The 21,330-nt window shown below is 41.8% G+C and overlaps 1 protein-coding gene across 1 annotated transcript in view; it reads left to right on the top strand.

Annotated features, from left to right (window-relative positions):
- The first annotated feature begins 9,022 nt into the window (after positions 1-9,022).
- DARS (aspartyl-tRNA synthetase) overlaps positions 9,023-21,330 on the top strand; it is a 36,570-nt gene continuing 24,262 nt past the window's right edge. Inside the window, exons 1-4 of the mRNA XM_017836342.1 lie at positions 9,023-9,149; positions 10,130-10,187; positions 14,508-14,600; positions 18,946-19,048. Of these exons, the coding sequence (XP_017691831.1) occupies positions 9,078-9,149; positions 10,130-10,187; positions 14,508-14,600; positions 18,946-19,048 (326 nt within the window). The 5' untranslated portion in view covers positions 9,023-9,077. The remainder of the gene's footprint in view (positions 9,150-10,129; positions 10,188-14,507; positions 14,601-18,945; positions 19,049-21,330) is intronic.

Raw genomic sequence — 21,330 nt, 5'->3', positions numbered from 1 at the left:
AGTGACCTTGGAAATAGCTACTCTGAAAATACCTGATGGCTCCTCCAAGCTCCAGACACAGATGTATCACCTGCATCCATCAACCATACATCCTGCTCCCAGCATGTTTTTTAGGCATCACAAACTAAGAAGAATTAGATGATTCTATGGTAAGAGTTAGATTTGATATCTACAAACTTATTCTCACTAAGAGGCTTAACCTGCGACTTGTCAATATTATCCCATCCCTCTGAGTTTTCAAATATACAGTATCACAAACCACTAGCAATTTAACATTCCCTCTAAACAATGCAGCCTCCGAAGCATGAGGTTCAGAATTTTGACATTGCTAAAAACCCCCACATATTTCTCAATTAATTGTCAAATGTGTTGGCTTTAGTAATGCGCCCAAACCAAGAAAAATGAGTCTCTTTTAGCAGAAAGCCCAGTAGCTAAACGTCAAGTGAAAAAAAGAATGTGTTAAAATTTTCCTCGTCTGCTCAATCTTGGATTAAGCAGCTGTCTATTTACTGGGGATTTAGGAAAACTCCAAATAGAACCCAGCCTATTATTATGCATTAAAAAAGTGAGGTTTCTGTATGAGAATGTCCTCACGTGTTTCACTGTACCAGCTCAAAATATGGGATGTGCAGCTTCTGAGAAACGTGGAGAAATCAATCCTCCACAACTACTAGAAAATGCTGTGTTTAACACTAACCAGTCCAGCTGCTTCTCTGCTTTCTCAACAGCCTTCGTAGCTTCCTTGAGTTGTTTTCTAAGGTCTTCCTTTGGCTGGTCATGTTTACAGCACTAGGAGAGGAAGAAACAAAGCAATTGTAAAGCTCATTGAGAAGTAGTTCGTGTGCTATTAAAGGTGACCTTCCCACTTCCAGTTCTATTTGTTCTTCTTCCTCCCCAAAGTGGGTCAAATCTTTCAGTTTAAAATCTGAGCACCCTTCAGCAGTCAGGGCTCTGAGAAAAGCATTCAAAGCAAAGTCCTGAGATGCCCTGACCTTCCGGAAAGCTCAGAGACACATTCTAAGAAAGCAACAAAGGGTCACTCCCCAGCAGGTTGAAATGCTCTGATACATTAGAGCACAACCCAGCCCTGAACAGGGCACACAGGGTTAATGGCAGCAGTGTGGGGAGCACAGTGCCCAGCTCCCAAGGCAGCAAACCCGAGGTGCACATCTTCTCAGAATGATTCACACTGCAGACAAACACGCCTTTGCAAACAGCTGTACCCTACATGCCACTGCCCACTGGCTCTTCCTCAGTTGTTCATCACTTCAGAGGAAGCAAACCCTTTTCAGAGGAAATCACTAACCCTAATCTCTGCCCTGTGTTCACCTGAGCATTTCCCCTTGTGTTTCAAAGTAAGGTCACGCCAGGTAAACAAACCCCAGGGTCTGGTGACCTGGATGTCTTTGTCTGAAAGGGACAGGGGTGTATTTACAGAAGTAGTTCAGTCTGAAAGAGTGGCTTCACACTGAACTTCGGTGTAATTGCAGGTTACCACAAAAGCTAACCTATAAGAGCACTGTGGAGCAGCTCATTGGTAGAAAAGACTATTGTCCCTGGCTTGTTGTGAGGTATTTATGAGGGGAAATTCATACATCCTCAGATTCTTCATCCACACCATCTTCTATTTCTTTTTTTCTGTACCTTGATCCTTCAAGTGATAAAACCTTGCTCCCGGTTCATGAACCTAATGCTCAGTTTTGCCAACTCTTCCTCCTCAAGGAAGGCAGCTGAGAGGGTTTGGCTTTGTGCCGGTGTCTGTCAACAACCAAAAAAAGGGGCACACCGGTATTTGCAAGCTGAGCAACTACAACGAAGGCAAAACACTGCAAACCCAGATAACTGATACAGCAAATTGAAAGGTGGGGTTTTTAAGTATACGTCACAAGATGTAACTTAGCACCTTTCACATCTCATTTTCCAGTTAGATGGGTTCAAGTCTACGGATCATGAAATCAGGAATGTAACTACAAAAATATGAAAAACTAACAGACAGACTTTGACAGTCACATAGTGAAATCATACACAGCAGACAAGCAAAATGAACAGGAATATCCTCAATCATCCAATAAAAAGAGTAATTTATCAAGGTCTAAGGAACAGAATCTTCAGAAAAAACCCAACCGACCCCGCTGTCAGGTAATGTATTTAGGCATTCTGAATTAAGGGCAGTTAAAACAAAAACCTGTTATCATGTAGATTTGCATTTTCATTCATTAAAAGGATATGCCAGGTTAATCACCCTGTATTTCTGTTTCTCTGGTACCAGCTGTGAACCCTTTACTCATCAGTTTAGGTCTTAAAAAAAAACAGCAAAATGGAGAGGGGAAACCCCCCCCCAGCAGCACTACAGAACTACCCTGGCAGTTCCACATGCACTCCCCACAGTCTTGAGCACCACACATTTATAAACATCTACAAGTTTTTCTCAGCAGATCAGAGGGAGGAGGTATAGCAGTGAAAAGGAGCTGCAGTCTGTGTAGTGTGCAGGTCACACCGGTGTCCCCAGGACAGGCCCAGGCTGTCAGTGTGTTATCACTGAATCACACCGGTTGCTCAGAATTGAAAATCGGCATCATATTCTTCTTGCTCTCTCCAGAAGAAACTAAAACCCCCCACATTTTCAGAACTCAGGATTGCATCACACAAACCCCTGACATGTTAGGTTTGCAAAGTGAGGTGTTCAAAATGAAGGCCCAGATCTCACAGGGATGTGCTGAACTTGGCACTCTGTGTAATCCCACTACCCAAAAACTAGAGGAACTTGAATTTCTAGGAATGTAGACAATTCTGAAAATCTCTTTTCAATTGTAAAAACTAAGTAACTTCAATCCCAACTGCTACATTTATCAATCTGTTCTGATCAAACTTAATTTTATCCCATCTCTTACTGACATGTGGGAGCCATTCACATAGGACCACCAGTACAGACATTTGAATGATAAAAGCTCGTGTTGATCTTTTTCCCAAAAAATGAAAATGACCATCCTTTCTTTGTCCAAAATTCATGAAAAATGTGCATAAGCTGAGAACAAATACTAGTAAAGAAAAAAAACCCTCTGCAAATTAAATGTTAGCAATTAAAAGAAAATTAGAAGAACAAGTACAACCTTTATAACAGAATTTTCTGAATATCTTTGTCAAAATCAAATAAAATTTGTTTTTTCTTGTGGTGGTGAATGCAAAGGATGGAGTCATACCTAATTCAAATCAGAGCACTCTAGTGAATGGAATTATCTCAGCTTACAGAAGGAGCTGTTTTAGCCTAATGGTATTTGCCTGGTAGGTCTGATAGCAAAAAGCTCAAGCTCTGATGACAGTGTGCAGAATGACCCATATTACCTTTTGGCCAAGCACAACTTTTAGAAGGCTTTAGCAGTTTATCATTGCTGTATGGTAATGATGACTTTTCTCAGACACAGAGAATTATGGTTTTTATCAATGGCTCATGCCAAATCCAAGTCCTTAAAAGAAATCAGCCCAAAGCAGGTGCACTGAGCTGTCAGACCTTGAAATTTGTTTTGAAACCAACCACCTGTTAGTGTAATTGTGTAGCTGTTTTTCCTGGCTTATGGGATTTCAGTTCAGCTGTTGTTCTCATGCTAACGCTTATTTCCTCTAGGAATCAGTCTGTCCGTCTACACTGCCCTACAAACTTCTCTGTGACTCTTCCCAGTGTGATCCAAGGAATACATGCACAACGTCTGCCGGAGCACCTTTGATCACTAGCACGCTGTGTTTACAAAATAGCTCACGACTGCTGTAGGAAAATGTCTCAAAACCAGTATTGAACATCCTCTGTGACACATTTAATCGCTTAGATGACTCCTCTCTGCTTTTTGTTTGTTTCAGACGGCAACAAAGAACATTTACTCTTAACGGATGATCTCAAAGATCAGATTTACTGTTGGTGCCTGACTCACATTCTCCTGATAACAGAGCACTGTTCCTGCCGCTGAAACAAGGTCTGAGTCAGGATTCCCACTGAACCCTTCTGCTTCTAAGGGTTTATAACTTCACCACAAGTTGACTCTGGGTTAGGGGTTAGCAAAGATGCTCAATGGAGCATTTACTCAAAAAAATCTGAACGGAAAAAAATCTGCTTGCATGTGAGATAAGAGTGTAAAAATTATCATCAGAAGGACAACAGCGGCCTAAGATGGTTTTTGTAGATGAGAAGTGGCATGTAAGAAAGAACAATGTGCTGGTGCTTAAGGGCCCAGGCAGAACTGCAGTCCCTTTATTCTGAGTTTGCCGTTTTCAGCACCCCTTGGACATCAGCCACCCCCGAAAAAGAACGGGACACTTGGGTGAGAACAATAGCGGAGCTGTTCCCGAAGGCTCCCGCGCCAGCCAGTCCCGATCATCCGGCGGCTCCACACTGCCCTCCAGGGAGGGCCCCCAACAAAGTTACCGTGCTTCCCTCAGGTTCCCTCTGGCAGGACAGAATTCCTCGGGAGTGAACACATACAGCGAGTAAGAGAAACACAGCTGACATAAACACGAAAATAGGAATATTTCATCACATAAGAACCAGTAAAAAACAAATTATAAAAATTAAATATTCCATGTGTTCTTATTCATGCACAGATAACTGCTATCCAAATGCCTTTTTCAAGCATCATATCAAGGAACCAATAAACAATTTATGGGTAATAGTTCAGAACTATATGCAGCGCTGTATGTCCAGTGTGCACAGATATTGTGTAACAGATGATCACTGGGTGTAGGCATGATATGAAATGTGAGCTGTGTGCAGCCATGTAAAACAACTTGGGGACACACAAACTGTTGACAAGATATATCCTATTTAAATGTGTTACCCATCCCTAACTGCAGAGCTCGTTGTCTCGTGTTTATCAGGAGGAACACCTTTAAAATGCTTTGAGAAACTTAATTGTTGTCATTGTCTGAACTTGAAAAGACTACACCTTTGTATAGAGTTCTGTCAAAAGAAATCCTGCTGCTTATCATAAGCACGTACTTCCCCAAAGTTCCTGTTTTTTTAGAAGTTTTATTAATTGCAAATGTTGTTTACTAGAGGAAAACCGTGACTGAAGCTCTAAAACAAAGAGAATAGTTGCAACTTTAATCCTTTCAATAAGCCTTTGTTTCCCATTGACTAAAAACTTCCTAAAGGAAGTAGAGCTGCGAAAATCCAGGAAGGAATTAGATTTGCCAAATTCTGCTCCTACTTGGATTTAGATGCAAAGGCTTTGTTACACTCCAGCATTGTAAAATGCTGGAGTAAAAATAAGAAGGATCAATTGCAGAAATGCATTTTTGCCAAGGTTAAAATTATTAATAGAAGAGCTTTCTCTATCACAGAATGCACATTATGAACTTACACAACTTAGAAAATAAATAATATATTGATTTTTTTAGCTGCTGCTATTTTTTTTTCAGTGTTTTTTTTTTCTTTTTGTTATCTAAGAGGAACTCGGACACTGGGCTGACAATCATACAAGAACCTAGATAAGTAAACAAATATGGAAAGGGAAAAATCAAAGGCAACCTCTTAATTAAATTAAGCGTGCTTTGCAGCATCCAAAATAAGAGAAATCTTCAAAATCCATTTCCATGACAACGAGTAATTGCACACAGAAAAGTGTGCTGTTGTGGCAATAAAGCTGAATTCCCTCAAGACCCTTCAGAGACACCACCAATTTGTTTTGTATTTTTTCCACATGCTCTTTTTAACTCTGTACCACTTCATGCTCTCCAGGTTTTAACTTGCCAAACATATAGAGATTAGGTAAATATATTCTGACTTATTCCATGGGCCAGAGGTCCTTCTAATTTCTTCTCCTAGAATAACTCCAAGGACAATTCCTATCTCCTTCCCACCAACATAGTGTGTATTGCAACTGTTCATTTCTGGAAGATTAAAGAATATTTGAGCCGCCCTGTTTGTAAGATGCTGTGTAAGGACAGATTGTGGAAGGTGCTGACTACGTTCATCTTCTTGTGTTTTCAGTGGAAATGTTGTTCAGCATATTTAAGTAAAATCAGCTTGGTAGAGCAACAAATGTCAGAGGTGTGGCCAAGCTTGGCTGGAGTCAGAGTTTCAGTAGCCAGCAGCAAGTGCTGTGGTCAACATCACACCCAGCCTGTGTGCGCTGCTGGCTCACAGCACCCTCAGAGGGGCTGGGCCTGAGCTTCAGCCTCAGCAGCAACTGATGCCTCCGGATTCCTAATGAGACAAATTTATGGCTCTGCTATGGAAACACCCACACAACATTTGTAACATGAAACACCCAGTTTTGGAATAGCTTCAGTTTAGAATATGACAAGTGCTAACGCCTAAATTTCGAGGATATATTGGATATCATTATTCACAGTGACTGAAAACTTCCTCTAAGATTTTCCTTCATACATCTCCTTCATAATAGAGATATGTGGAGCACACCCCCCAAATCACCAAAAGTGCTTTGATTAGATCAAATTGTAACCCGAGAAAGAAGTGAAACGAAGAGAAAAAAAGGGATTTCTGTGTTCCACTCTTGATCACAACAGTTGACAACCCCCTCCCTTCCTTTAAGGCAGAAAAGCCAATTTTAATTTAAACTACAAACTGTTGACCAGGCCTCAGCTTGGCTTTGCAATTCACTGTATGCCTGAGGGATAAATTATTTAGCATTAGCACATGGTATGTCATGTCTTGTTACTTAAGTGGGGTATGGCCTCCCTCCAGCTGCACCCCCGGGGCCGCGGGATTGGCTGCGGGTGATGTCATTTCCATGTGGTAATCCCAGGCCAGGGCCCGGGGGACAGCGCTGGCCGCCACCCCCCCCGGCCCTCCTCCCCCGGCTCTGCTCCTGCTTATCGCCCCCAGGTTCACCGCAGGTACTGCCCCCATCGCACGGCCTTCCACAGCAGCGCAATGAAACAGAAGGTGCGGCAGATGAGCTGCGTCCTCTGCACGGGGCGGTCCGTGCCCTCCACAGAAGGCTCCTTATTGATTTACCGACGTGGAGGTGGAAAAGAAATTTTTGCTGCAGGCCCAAATTAAATGGAGGATTTTGAGGGGTTATTGTCAGTAATTGTTCTTAAAATTAGTTAATTTTTCTATTTTCAGTGCATTACAGGTTTTTGCTCAAAAAACCCCTGTTTCTGCACTGCAAAACAAAGGGATTCTGGAAAAAACGACCTGAGAGCACAACCTCTGGAAAATGCTTCTCCTGAAAGTTGGGCAATGGAATAATTAGGCACAGTCCCCTTCAGATTTTGTTTTCAGTTAACACCCTCATTACATAAAAAGGGCTTTTCCTTCACAACCACCTTGAGCTTATTTGCCCTGGAGGATGTACTCTGTGCTATTCCCCACTGGAAGGCTCCAGCACAAAAACACGGTTTACAGGGCTTGTTTCTCCTGAGTTTCACAGCAAGATCAGTAAAGTGCCAGGAATTGCAGAGCACTGTCACTGTGTCAGTGCAGATGGTACCGTCTGCTCCGTGGTGAGGCACAAGATTTGCATCTGTCTGTTAGTTCAGGTTCAGCAGCAGTTCTAAGTGACAGGTAAGAAAAGGCACAACTGACACTGTGAGAAATCCACGTGTGGTTACTGTTACATTAGCATTTATGTTCACTACACAACACCCTGCCATAAGAACTTGCTTTCTTGTGGCGAGGAATGAAAACTGACTGTGATTTGCCTTCTCTGCCCCTGAATCTTAACTCTTTGCAAGAAGACAAGAAAGGATTTTGTGAAAGCTGCGTGGTCTCGGGGTGAAGTGACAATTCCCTGAGACAGGGCCAGAAGGGGAACTTTGCAAGGGGATTCCCACGAGAAGAGGTGTTGAACCAGTGCAGTACAAAGTGCTGCAAAACAAACAACGGCAGGACAGGAAACGAAGAGCTCTAATCGATACCGCAAGAGGCATTAGTTAGTCAAATGTGAAAATTCAAAACTGCAATTTAAATCAGGACAGCCAACTCTTTCTCGCCCTGCACCAAATAAACAATCTATGAGTCTATAGGACTTGACAGCTGCTTGCAGCTTTGATTTGTGTCATTTCAGAGCTGGCACCTGCAGCCAGCCCTGGCCTCAGAACTGCAGCGTTGCTTCAGGCACCCAGCTGGAGGGAAACACCTGCATTTGCACTATTGCTCATCCTCCCCAAACTACCACTTGTAGCTAACTAATAAACAGCTAACTAATTATAAACAGCACAATTGGGCAAGGGGTCAGGAGACTGAACTGCTGCTGGGGTAAGCATGGGGAAGCCACGCTTGCTGGGGAGATACATCAGAAGTGCACTTTGGTTTGGTTCCACACACATTAGCTGGCCACCTCACAGTCCAACATGCTTATTTACATCCATATAAATATCTCCAGGGCAGGTGCCAAGAGGATGGTGCCAGACTCTTCGGTGGTGCCCACTGACAGGATGAGGAGCAATGGCCATAACTTAAAACTCCAGAAGTGTCACCCCAACATGAAGAACTTTGAGGGCGGCAGAGCACTGGAGCAGGCTGCCCAGGGAGGGCGTGGAGTCTCCCTCTCTGGAGACATTCCAAAGCCATCTGTGTCACCTGCTCCAGGTGACCCTGCCTTGGCAGGGGGGTTTGGACTGGGCTCCCTTCCCACCCTGAGGATTATGTGATTCTGTGATGTTACCTCAGGCCATACCGTGCCTGATTGCGAAGAAGGGCAAGCGAACACCAAACCCTCCCGCTGCGCTGCCTCAGCGCATCCCAGCCCCGCACACCTCCGCAGCGCCGGCATCGCCGCGGGGCTGGAGGCGCTGAGCCTCGTCGGGAAGGCAGCGGCTCCATGAAAACGACCCTTTTGAACGAAAAGGGGAGCGGGAGGCGGCCAACAGCGGTGCGGGCGGGGCAGGACCACGACACCTCCCTGAGGGGAGCCCTGAGGGACCGCGGACAGCGCGCGCACAGTGCTGAGCGGAGCACGCGCCGGCGGCGGCTCTCGCGATACTGCGGCCGGAGCCGGGCGGGGCGGGGCGGGGCGGCTGTTCTCGCGAGAGCCGGGCGCGCGGAAGCGGCGTGGCCGTGAGGGGCCGGAGACCGTGAAGCGCCGTGAGGGTCCGCCCGGACCGCCCCGGCCGCCGCAGAGATGCCGAGCGCCACCAGTCGCGGGCAGGGCCACGACCGCCGCCCGGAGAACGACGACTCGTCGGCGGCTGATGTGGGTCTCCGCAGGGAACGGGGCGGGCGCGATGTGGAGGCTCCCCAGGGTGGGGTTTGGCCGGGCCCGGGGGCACGGCTGCCTTTGACTTTACCCTGCCTATCCCCCCCCTTCCACCTTCACCGGGCCCGGTCTGTGATTCCCTGAAGAGCTCAGCCCCTCCAGAAGCGCCTGGGCTGCCTCTCCACAGCAGGGGCTCCTGCAGGTGCTTCTGTCCCACGCGTGAGGATCACACAGCAGTAATGAAAGATTGTAGGCCGGTGTTTCTTCAAGGAAAAAAAAAAGTACTAATAATGAACATCAGTTCGTTTTGTAATGAAATCTGTTTTGCTTGTTGTTGGAAGGCCAAAAATGCATCAGCAGTAAGGAATTGTGAATGTTGGCGGCTTCCATAAAATCGTGAATGTGCCACAATTTATCCAAAGCAGAGGAGCAAAGTCTGTCCAAATAAAGCATTTAGAACGAACTTTAGTTCGTATATTGAATAGAACGAAATAAATAATTCAAGGGTTTTTATTCTAAATGAAATGTTTGGTTGTGAAACCAGAATTGTGATAATTTTGGAGAAAAGGCCGTGTTCCCCTGTGTCTCACCTCTTTTGTTAACAGTCAGGCTTCACTGGGCTGTGACCATGGCATGTGATCTGGATTTCTCTGTGTGCCTGAATGGGAGAAAGAGATATTTAATGTATCTACTTTTGTAGGACTCAGTATTTTCAGGAGTAGGTTCTTTGTAGAGAAAGTCACACAAATTTCTGTGTAAGAGGTGATGATCCTCGTGCACGTTTGAACTTGTGGGAGTTATTATTTTCTTACCTGGCACAATTGTCTTCTCTCCCTTGTGTGTCTCATACGAGTCTAAACCACAATTTCTTTAATATTACAGCTAATTATTTTGTATCCCCTCAGTTAACTCTGCAGTGATTTTGTTCATCTTTCTGTGTATGCTTCTTTGATGTGTGTTTCTTACCTCCATTTTAGGATTATGCTAAGGAAAGATATGAAGTATCACCAATGATACAATCCCAAGAGAAACCAGGTCAGTTGAAAAACAAAACAAGTACTTGCAAAAGAGAGGGAGGATGGGGAAAGAAGGAAAAAAGAAGTTATGTACTTGATACCTTCAGTACTTCTTTGAGAAATCATTTACCAAACTTTTTCATTCATATCCCACTGGTGTTCTTTCACTTTCTTTGAATACATTTGACACTTCTGAGGCACTTGAATTTGGAGTGCTATGTCCAGTTTTGGGCTCTCCAGTGCAAGGAAAACTCATATTTTGGAACCACTCCAGTGGAGAGCCACCAAATTGTCCAGGGGGCTGGAGCACAGGATCTCAGAGGAGAGCAGAGGCTGAGGGAGCTGGGTTTGTTCAGCCTGGAGAAGAGGGAGCTGTGGGGAGGTTTTATTACAGTTTATATCTGCTTAATGGAAGGGTGTAGGAAGGGTAAAACCAGGATTTGAAAGTGTGTGGTAATTGGACAGGAGGTCATGGACACAAGTTAGAACACAGGAAATTGAAATGAGAGGGAAGAAAAAAAATAAAACCAGGAGTGTGATTGGATATGGGAGCTGGGTCCAGAGAGATTGTGGAGTCTCAATCTTTGCCCTTGCCTGGGCCACACCTTACACAGCTCAGTAGTTTTGTCTCTGTCCAACACTGCAGGGTTGACTTCTTTTGTTATTATTAAATGATTATGATTTATAATGTACTGAGTCCTGAGATGTCAGGGTTTCTCTGTGTTTGGAGTAAGTGCGTGCTGCTGTGGTTGTTGCAGCAGCGCTCCCTGAGTAGGATCTCAGTCTGCTTATGCAGCCTGCATTGCTCCTGCATAGGAGCACCAAACCATTCATATTTATGGGGTTTATATTATTCACACCACCCTGAATTCAGGAAATCCTCATTTTCTACTGATGGGGAATTGAGATTCAGAGAAACTTATCAGCTAGAGAACAATCTCCCGGGACAACATCCCGGGAAATACTAATCTTTGCATTATTCAGAGCATGAAACAGGAACATGAGAAGGAATAGACTGGCTTTTTGTAACTTCTTCATAGTGAAATGTAAAGAAGCAACATCATCTGTGATGAGTTGATTTTTTTTTTCCTCCTCTGAATGGTTGTTTCGGTTCAAAAAGGCTGAGTGCTGTATTTAGTTATGTTATATTGTCCCTGTGACTCTTGATACTCTTTTAAAAAAGTCTCAGTGTGTGGACAACATTGACTGGGTTTTCCATTGGGCTTAAAATACAACCTACAACACTCCTGCTGTTCTGTTATTTAGGAGATGGTTGCCCTGAACACCAGAATTAGGTAACCATAAAGAACAAAATGCCTGTGACAAAAAAAGTTGGAAATCATCATAGTCCCTTCATTGAGACTATTGCACTCTTATTTAGAGATTCAGTAGTTCCTGCCAGGAGAGCTCTTGCCAAAGGGTTTTTGTTCCTCTGCAGGCAAATTAAAACTTTCCAGAGGTTCACAGTGTTGTTTCTCCACCCTGCTCTGCTGAGCTCACATACACCTGTGCCTTTCTTGGCCCACTTCAGTCCTTCTCCTGCTAACCTTGGCTGCCCTGGCTCTCTGATCTTCTCATTTCTGTTATGTCAGGTCTTTAAGTCCTGACTTGAGGCTGTGATTTCTAGTAAAACTGCATTTTTTGCCTTTCCTTTTTTCTCCTTTCAGCCCCATTATCTCATCTCCCCTCCCTGGAAGTTGCTTTCGTCTTCTACTGCTTTTGACTTCCAGGTTTTTTTTTTTAATCAAACTTACCTTCTCTTTTTCAACTTTATGGAATATTGCAAAGATGCTGGCACTCCACAGGGACAGCAGAAGTACTGATCAATCTGTTCAAAATTCCATGATGCAAGAGAAATTACCTTAGTTGACAGGCAGGGAATGGGGTCTGGAGGTGGAAAAGTGATTTTGTCTTGTATATCCCACACAGCTTTTTAGGCTTTTATCCTCTCCTCCCATGTTTAGAAGAGGTCAGAGCTCTCAGAGGAAGATAAGGATATTTCATATGTTGAAAAGAAGAGATTGTGCTATATGTTAAGGAAACAAAAAATACAGCTTCCCCATAAAACATGACTCAAAATGGCAATGAAGGTGAGATAGCCTGAATACTGAATTGAGGCTGGAAGTGCAGTTTCAAACTTGCAGAGTGTTTTGTTTAACTTTGTTTAAAATCTTTGTTCCGTCGTCTTTGCTGCAACTGTAGCACGGTTTAAAACGTCTTTTATTTTTGCATTTAATTGTCTAGAAGTGTTTATGTGGCAAGAAGACAGAAAATGTAAGTGTAGCTTGCATTTATGAAAGAACAAGTAGGTCATAGTGTGAAGAATACAGTGGGAGGACCTTAAAAGTGGGAGCAAGAAGCTTCATTTTTATCATGAAAGAGATGAAAGTGAGCTGGAAGGAATTCCAGGTCAAATGATATGTGAGAGTACCCTTTTTATGAAAAGTGAAATAGTTTTTAATAATTCATAGCATATAACAATTTTTGTGTTGACCATGTCTTGTTTACTCTTGGTGAAACATGGACCATTATGTATCCAAATGACTTTTGAAAATATTTACCTGGTGCAGGTGGATCCTGAAACACTTAGAGGATCCATAAAAAGTGTCATACCTAGAAAGTATTTTAAGTTTGTAACAATACAGTTTTAAGTTGACTGAGGTAATTTTTACTGAATATTGAACTCTCAGAAATACTGAAGGTTATGGGTTGTGATGGTTGCATGTTTCCTGTAGTACTGCACTGGTAGAGTTTCAATGTTAGAAGTTGCTGGAAAGTGATAGCATCTTTATTCCCCTTTCTCCTTCTCCAGTGCATGCACACACACACACAATATTCATTTATTTGAGTCGATTTCCCATCACATTTCTGTCTTTGTTTCCATTCTGTCCCTGGTTTTAATGTGTTTCTGTGAAGAAAGAGCTGCATTGCCCTGAGCATGAGCTAATAAACATCTTCAGCCCCCTAAAATCCCTAGTGCTTGCAGGGCAAGCTGTGACTGGCATTCAGAGACAGAAGGAGGGAGTCCAGAAGAACAGATGGTAGGCTGGAGTGGGCAAACTTTGGAAAAGTTCTGGCGGGAAAAGTCTCCAGCGAAAGTGTCTGAGTAAATTCAGTGTTATTTTGAAATCAGGAGAAGTCTGTGAGGAAAGGTATGTCATAGAATCAGAGAATATCTCAGGTTGGAAGAGACCCATAAGGATCAATATCTCCACTGAAGAATTTTTTTGGCTCATAAGCAGTGTTTTTAACTGCAAGTGAGCAAGTGTAGCTGTTAGAACCGTTGAGGTTCTATGCAGTGCTGTCTATATCCTCTATTTGATTTCTAGATACTATAAAAAGTGTTTGAGACCATGCAAAAATGCATTTGGCCAGAAAAATACAATTAGACAAGTACATTTCAAGAAACAGTGGCATGCAGCCAGCATATTGGCAGTTCATAATGGTTGTGTACAATTTTTAAAGTCCTGATTTATTTAAAAATATTTTCCTCGATAATTTTTATTTTTTCATTTTTTACCCAAAATCTGACCTTCCTAAACCGTGCATTTCTGTTATTTAGCTTTCATGGGTACATTGAATTTGAAGGGTTCTTTCTGATCAACTTTGGCTCTGACAGTGATAGTGATAGCAGTGCTTGATGAGGTGGTCAAACAGATTCTCTCTTAAAATTGTTATCCATTCTACACAGTACTACTCTTGTTGCTCCAAAACGCTGTTGTTTTTAACAAAATAAATTTTCTTTTAATTTATAATGCACATTTATTTGTGGCTTCTTTCTCATATTTATTTTAAATAAATTGCTGTTCATTAATTCAAATTAATTTAAAGTTAATAATTATTTTACGGTGATATTCACCCTACTTACATAGGGTGGGTACAGAGAACAGCCCTGCCACCTCTGAGCCTTTGCTTTGCTGGTTCAACCTGCCAACCCTCCCGTTGCACAGTGGAGCAGGGCAGGCATCCCTTAGGTGGCAGAAATTCAGACTAATAAGTGCAGGTGGTACAGTGAAGTCCTATGAAAACCAGTGTAGTCATGCTGGGCTCTGCCATCCGTGAACTGCAGTGAGTGCTGGTGGTGTTAAAGTGCAGCCTGACCCTGCTGTATAAGTCAAATTAAACTGAACCAAGGTAAAGCTCCTTGATCCTGTTCAAGTCACTGGGAAAGGAAATGGGATCTTGTGAGTTTTCAGTACATCGATTATGCTGTAGATACAAAAAGTAGTGGTTTGGATTTATTTTAAATTTTGGCAGGGTATTTGAAGTTTAAAGTGAAAAATGTTTTGCTTCAAAAACACCAGAACTTTTAACATCTTTGTTTCTTTCTGTGACTCAGATAGAGTTTTGGTTCGCATTAAAGACTTGACATTGGAGAAGGCTGATCAAGAGGTTTGGGTTCGTGGCAGAATTCACACAAGCAGAGCTAAAGGTGAGATGCCTCCAGGGTTTTTAGTTTTATTTCCTCATATTGTTAGTGTAACCTGAATGTTTATTTTGGTTTCATGGCCTATGGTCTTGCATTCAAGAAAATTTTGCCACCTGGTTACTCAGTGTCCCCTCAGTGTTCACATTGACTGGGTATTTTCTCTTTTTCCACTTTTCTTTTCCCAAGAGGTAAAAGGAAGTTTTCTTTTCAGCAGTGAGGAAATCAGGTTATTACTATTATATTGTAGTCAATGTGAGTTTTGGTTTTATCATATTGCTAAATAATATGTGGACAATTTTAAATAATAGGAATTTAAAAATATTACAGCTGTTCTCCTTTGATGCTAACAGTTGTGAGATAAACCAGTTTTAAGCTTCTACAATAAAATGTACTTTTATTATAAACGTACCAGTTGTCAGACAGGTCATATTTATTCTGCTGCATATCAATATCACCACCATACCTTTTCTTTGGCAGGAAACAAAAATCTGTCTTAAAATTTCAGTTTTACTTTCAGTTACTGGTATCTGATTATATCAATTTGAACTTCAAAGAAGAGGCATCATCTTTCTTTACCAAGACAAAGGGAAAATCCTTTCCTAGGTTCTCAGTAGTGTGGGCTGTCATACTTGGCTCTCTGACAGTCATATTTCTTCCCTGGAATCAGAAGTTCTCTCTGGAGACCAGGTTGCCATATGCAAACCTAAATAGGCTTTGGCCTTTGCAGTTGACATCAGATGCTGACAACTGTTGTGCTGGTTTCAGTTATGTTGGGCAGCCCTGTAGTCTTTCCAAGAGTTGAAAGAAAAGAGCATAAAGAAATTACCTTCCTGAGCCAAACTTAACAGTAATCTTAAAATTGGGAATGATGCAAATTAGGGGCAGGAATCCAGTACAGAATATGGTCACAGATTCGTTTCTCTTTTAGAGTCATCATTTTCTTAAAAAATGTCCCACTTAATGGGTGTCTGTGCTGCAGTCAGTTAAAATGAGGAACTGCATTGCTGTATTACGTTGATCTGTGGGATCCTGCATGGTAGATGCATTTACTTCAATCACAGTGACATCTCTGTAACATGGCAGGACTGACTTCCAAGAAGCTGGTTGTCATCCTTCAACCTTTGACCTCAGGAAAAGCTATTGGTTTTGATGAAATAACACTGCTTATTTTCAAAACTCTTTAACACAACCTGAAGAATGAAAGAAGAAGGAGCTGATCGTGGGCATGAATGTTCTGAATTTATTGATTGTGTCTCTTGTTCCCTCTCTGTCTGACAGCAGAGAACAATTCTGACATTCAGGGAGTGCTGCTAGGGAATGCCATATGCTTGTTTACTTAAGCTTTGGGGGAAAGAATCTTACAAGAAAAGCAAATGTTTAAGGGTAAAAAGTAATATTAGCCTTTCCCACACACATCATGGCACTATTCCTACCATTATGGAAAAGAAAGCCTTGCAGGAAACAGGAAAATGTTACATAAAAATAGCTTTAGTTTTTCTCAGAAACTTGAATTTGACTCCTAAATAACCAATATACATACCCTTTATTTAACCCTGTCTAGTTCTGACCAATAAACCAAAAATGAATGGGAACAACTGCAGATTCCAGCTGTCTCATATAGCAAGTCACTCCTGAAATCTGATGGAAACGAACTGAAGGATGTGTAAAGAATGGGGTGTTGGGAATTTCTGTGGCTTGTACTAAAATTAAAGTGCTTGGGGCCCTGTGGTTCTTATCGTAGATTAAATAAATGTTATTTCTGGCCTTATTTTAAAGCCACCCTAAGCTACTGGTTACGTTTATCATGGAAAAGCCTTTGGGAAATTGGTCTGGGCTTGGCCAGGCAGCTGGACTTGTGCAGGATGTTAGACCTGAACTCGGTTTTGGTTTATGAATGCAAAGGTTTATTAAACATCTGAAAATAAGAATCCCACCAAGACCAATTTAAATACTGGACCAAATTTTATAATCAATTGTATAAAGTTTTCTCTTTGCTGGCAAATGTCTGAAACCGGCAATATATTAATTTATATGACCAAACAGTTTTTACTCTCTATACACATTCCTTCCTTGCATCGTTTTCTTTCATAAGGTCTCAGGTGATTTGGTGCTTTTGTCCAAGAAAAACAATGGATTTCTGGTTGGTTTTATGTGCTTGCTTTTGATGGAACTCTCCACATGGTGTCTTCTCTTATTTGTTCAGTGACTAAACATTCCTTGCATTGTACTGTGTCAGAGCTTTTTAACCGAATTTCTTTTGAAACTTTTCTTTTTTTTTTAGGGGTTCTTGTGGGACATGGTTTTGGTTTGTTTTATGGAAACTTAGAGTAGCTTACTGTTGAATGTGAGTAATGCTGGTCTTATACTTTCCACTTAAAGACTGTGTAAGCATTTTAAAACACATAGAGAGCATCCCATAATCCCAGTTTTTTATCACTCAGATGCTTCCTTTGTCCCAGCTCTTGATCTGGAAAGGTATCTAAGCATGAGCTAGATTTGATTATGGCTTGTTTTTTTGATACTTGGTTTTGAACGCCTTCAGCTCTTTTGGGAAAAGTTCCATTTCCTCCTGCAATCCTTGTAACTGGGATATTTTAACTGGTGCTGTCAGTGAGGTCTGTTTGATCACTTATCTGCTCTATGATTAGAAGTGGTTGACTTCTGCAAAACATCCTCTTTGCTAATGAAAACCGCTACTGTTGCTCCCGACAAACAGATTTGAGTCCTTTTATAATGCAGATATTGATCAGGCTTCCAGTGCTGGGGATTAAGTGCAACTGCCAGAGAGTTTTGGATGAGGCTCTGAGCAAGCTGGTCTAGTTGAAGATGTTCCTGCTCGTTGCAGGGGGGTTGGACTGGATGGCCTTTAAAGGTCCCTTCCGCCCAAACTATTCTATGATCCTGTGGTATCAGGTTCCTCCATTATTTCACTATTTTATCCTTAAATATTTGCTACTGGAGTGACATTGTAGCTGACTTCAGCTGTGGATTTTTTGTTTGAACACCTCTGGAGTACAGAAATAGTTGTGCTCTGTTTTCTGAAAATTAGTAACTAATTTAGTTGCATTTTTGTTTGTCGTATGACAAGATTAATTATTTCCAATAATTATAATGTTAATATTTAATAATATTTTGGACTAGTTTTGTATGTTTACTTTTATTTCCCTGAGAGCATGTGTGAAGTGTTCTGTGTTTCTCTTCTGATACTGTTTAAATTCTCTGTAGCTGTGTCAGGAATGGCAGTTGCATAATTACAAATGAAAACGGCAACAGGCTTTTTAGTGTCAGTTTTCCAGTTATGTGGATGTTGATTTATTGTTTTAGAGTCTAAGTCAACAATAACTGGGAAGTAGCTGTGTATAACAAAGCTTTGGACTTCTTCCTATTCTCACCATTTCAATGGAAATGTTACAATGTTCTGAGTCAGAGGGATAAAGTTAAAGGGATATTGGTGCATTTATCAGATACTGGTACAACAATGAAATGTTTGTTGTTAATGGCTCTTTCTAGGAAGAAGTATTTAAAATCACCATATTTCCTTTAATCTAAGTTAAGGAGTAAATGACTATTAGAGATGTGAGAAGAAATATGAAATAATTGTAACTGTCAGCTAAACAGATTAGAAAGAGCTTTGATGACTTGGAAATCCCCATTTTAAAAGTCAACAAAATGCATTATGTTCTTTGTAAATTGTTATTAATTTCTATTAACTTCTTTTCCCCTAAGATGTTCATGATTAAATTGCTCTTACAGGAATTTTTAATTGGGTCTTTTAGGTTCTTGTCATTCACTAGAATCAATACTCCTTTTGTACCCCTTCATTCTGAATGTGTGGTGTATTATTGTTGGTTTAGTCCCTACAGTGCACAATCAAGCCTGTTTCTCTCAGAGCAGCTTTGTAAAGTCAACTCTACAGCTTCGATTTGAGAAGATGAGAAAAAACTTCTTGAAAAATAAATTAGACTTGAAGTAGTTGTGAGCAAAGAAACAAGGAAAAGTGTGATTTATTTCTTGCAGTTGAACAAAAATAGTTTCTTTGAAAGTTATGATTTGTTGTTTTTCTTTTGTCTAAATATTATTTATCTTGGAAGACTTATTGTTATTTTCAGAAGATGTCCATTCACGTGTTTATAGATGTAGGGCAGAATTATTATCTGTACATGCAGAGCTGAGTAGTGTGATGGAGCTTTTTGGGGGTGGGGGGGCCTGGTGACGATGGGCTAAACACAGACACACACACTCTTTAAAGCTCAGCCTAATATTTAAGTAGCAAAGCATTTTTTCTCATTCACAGAGAGCTCGAGTAACTTGTCCTTAACACACCTGTGTTGTTTCCCTTTGTGTTCAGGGAAGCAGTGCTTCTTAGTCCTGCGTCAGCAGCAGTTCAATATCCAGGCTCTCGTGGCTGTGGGACAGCATGCGAGCAAGCAGATGGTAAAGTTTGCTGCCAAGTAAGTAAGCAATTATATCCTGTTGTCAGAGTAAACAATGGTGGGAACCAGGACTCCCAGGGGTCGGGACCATTTTCACACATTAACATCAATGCTTCGTTTGTTTTAAAATGTAGTTATTTAAATTGTCAGCTCTCTATTGCCCTGAATACATTACACTGACAAAAGGTAAAATAGAGAACAGGCTTGAAATTCATTCTGAACTGCTGAAGCAGCATTCTCTCGCCACAGACAACCTACATTTATTTCCAAGCTGGCTAACAAAAAGTCTGGCAAGCTGAGCTTAGTGGGACACTTCATTTTGTGTGTGGTGCTGCTGTGTGTCTGCACATGTTCAGGGTTTTTCTTCTACAAGACGTGCAGTGTAGCAATACATTTTATAGTTAGAACTGGTGTGAAGGAGTCCCATGTTGCGAGTGGCTTACTGAGTTGAAGAAATTAAAAGTAGCTTCTGTGCACTGCATTAATCTTATTTACACCTTATTTTTGGCACTAGAATGTTTAATGAGGGATTTAAGTTAATTTTTCAAAAGTTGGGGGAGGAGCGCTAATAGACTTGTTTGTTGCAGCAACTTGAATTCAGTTATTTGGTTCGTTTTGTTCCTGAAGATAAAAGATGATTTTTCTGTTTGCCTAAGGTTGTGCTTTCAGGTTGCCCAGTAATAAACATGCTTGCATGATAGATGTGTTTTATAGCAGAACTTTTAATCATGTATATCTACTCGTTCACAAATAGAAATGTGGCTCAGTTTGGTGCAATAATGTTTAACATGTGGCACTTGAGTTGCTTCTGTGTAGCTCTTGGCACTACTCTCATGCCTGGGAAGGGAGCCCCCACTAATTAACTGCAAAAGGGCTACAGCCTTCAACCTTCAATGTCAGGAGAGGAAGGATTTGTTATAGTACGGACTTCCAGAAGCCGAGCTAAGAAGGTTGGGATAATGCTTCTGCTGAGGGGGTTCAAGGCAACGGGAAAACAGACCCAGCAGTGTTTGTTGTTTGGCCGTGCTTAGTGCTGGCAGTGCCAGTGTGAAACATGCTGTTTACAGGTGTTTGTGAGCCAAAGTGAAGTGTTCAGTTTCTTCATGAAATGGTTTATTCTCTCCACCACTTAGAATCCTTGAAAAGAATTAAGTGTATAATTTACTTGTTCCCTAATTCATCTCCCTCTAACCTACCAATAGTCTGCCTGTACTCTCTTGGCGAACTTGTGCTGCAGAGCAGTGGAACAACCCTTAGAGTTGTGATCTCACTCTCCTATTCTCCAGTTCTCTCCAATATCTGTTTTTCAGTTTTCTTCATGATTCTTTGCTCCACAGCAGAATTTCTTACATTTCGTGAGTGGCAGAGCTCAGTGGTTAGGAAGGAGCTCATGAGAAGGAAGTTGGTCCTTACTCTTTTCTTCCGTGTGCTGACTGACACTTATAAACCTTCCATGATGTTTTTTGTGATTCACTGCTCTTTTTTTACTTGGTTAGTTTTCTGCCAGGTTAGTGATTTACACTAGGTCATGGAGATCCAGAGCTAACAAGGAATGGTAAATGGTGGATTAGGGTATCTGAAAGAGTCATGGGCAAAGCTCCTTTCTCTCATGGCAGCAGAGATCTGTTGAATCAGACAGAACCTCATCCTTAGTTCTTCCCAACTCCTGTAATCTCTCCACTTTTCTGGACAGGACAGACCTGAATTCCTTTGGGTGGCCAGACTCGTGATGTTTGTAAGCTGTGCTTTGACTTTTCATTCTGCTCCCTTCTGTGACAGCATTTGCTGGTTAAATCCTGGTACTTCAGCCTCTCTTAATTTACAGCATTCATGTTTTGCTCGTTATTTGTGGTTCTGAAATGCTTGCATGCTCATCATCACGTTCTTTGAATGGTGTAACTTTCCCTGTCACAACCCTCTGGGTTCTCTTTGGGGGTTTGGTTTTGTTAACACCATCAGTGCAGCCATCTTCTCATGAATCCTTCCCACCCACAGACCTATTTTATTCATATCCTGCCATGCTCTCACTTTTTCCAGATCTCCCACAATTCTGTCTGATGTTGCCACTGCAGCTGCTTCTTGTCCTTCAGAGGCTGCTGCTGTTCCCTGGCTCCTGAGGGCATGTGGGGTCTCTGTGTCACAGCACCTGAGGCAGAGCCCAGTACGTGCCTGTCCTCAGTCACTTCCCAGCCGGATTTCACCTGCTCTGGAATGCTGCCATTATTTTTAACAGATGAGGCATGTCTTAGATGTCTAAAAATAGCAGTCCTGTTTCTCTGCCTTTCTCAGTGTCTCTTTTC

Source organism: Lepidothrix coronata, unplaced genomic scaffold (assembly GCF_001604755.1).
Source record: "Lepidothrix coronata isolate B3197 unplaced genomic scaffold, Lepidothrix_coronata-1.0 Scaffold275, whole genome shotgun sequence".
Classification (NCBI taxonomy): Eukaryota; Metazoa; Chordata; class Aves; order Passeriformes; family Pipridae; genus Lepidothrix; species Lepidothrix coronata.
The sequence above is the reverse complement of the archived record's forward strand: the minus strand, read 5'-3'. Positions and strand labels throughout refer to the sequence as shown.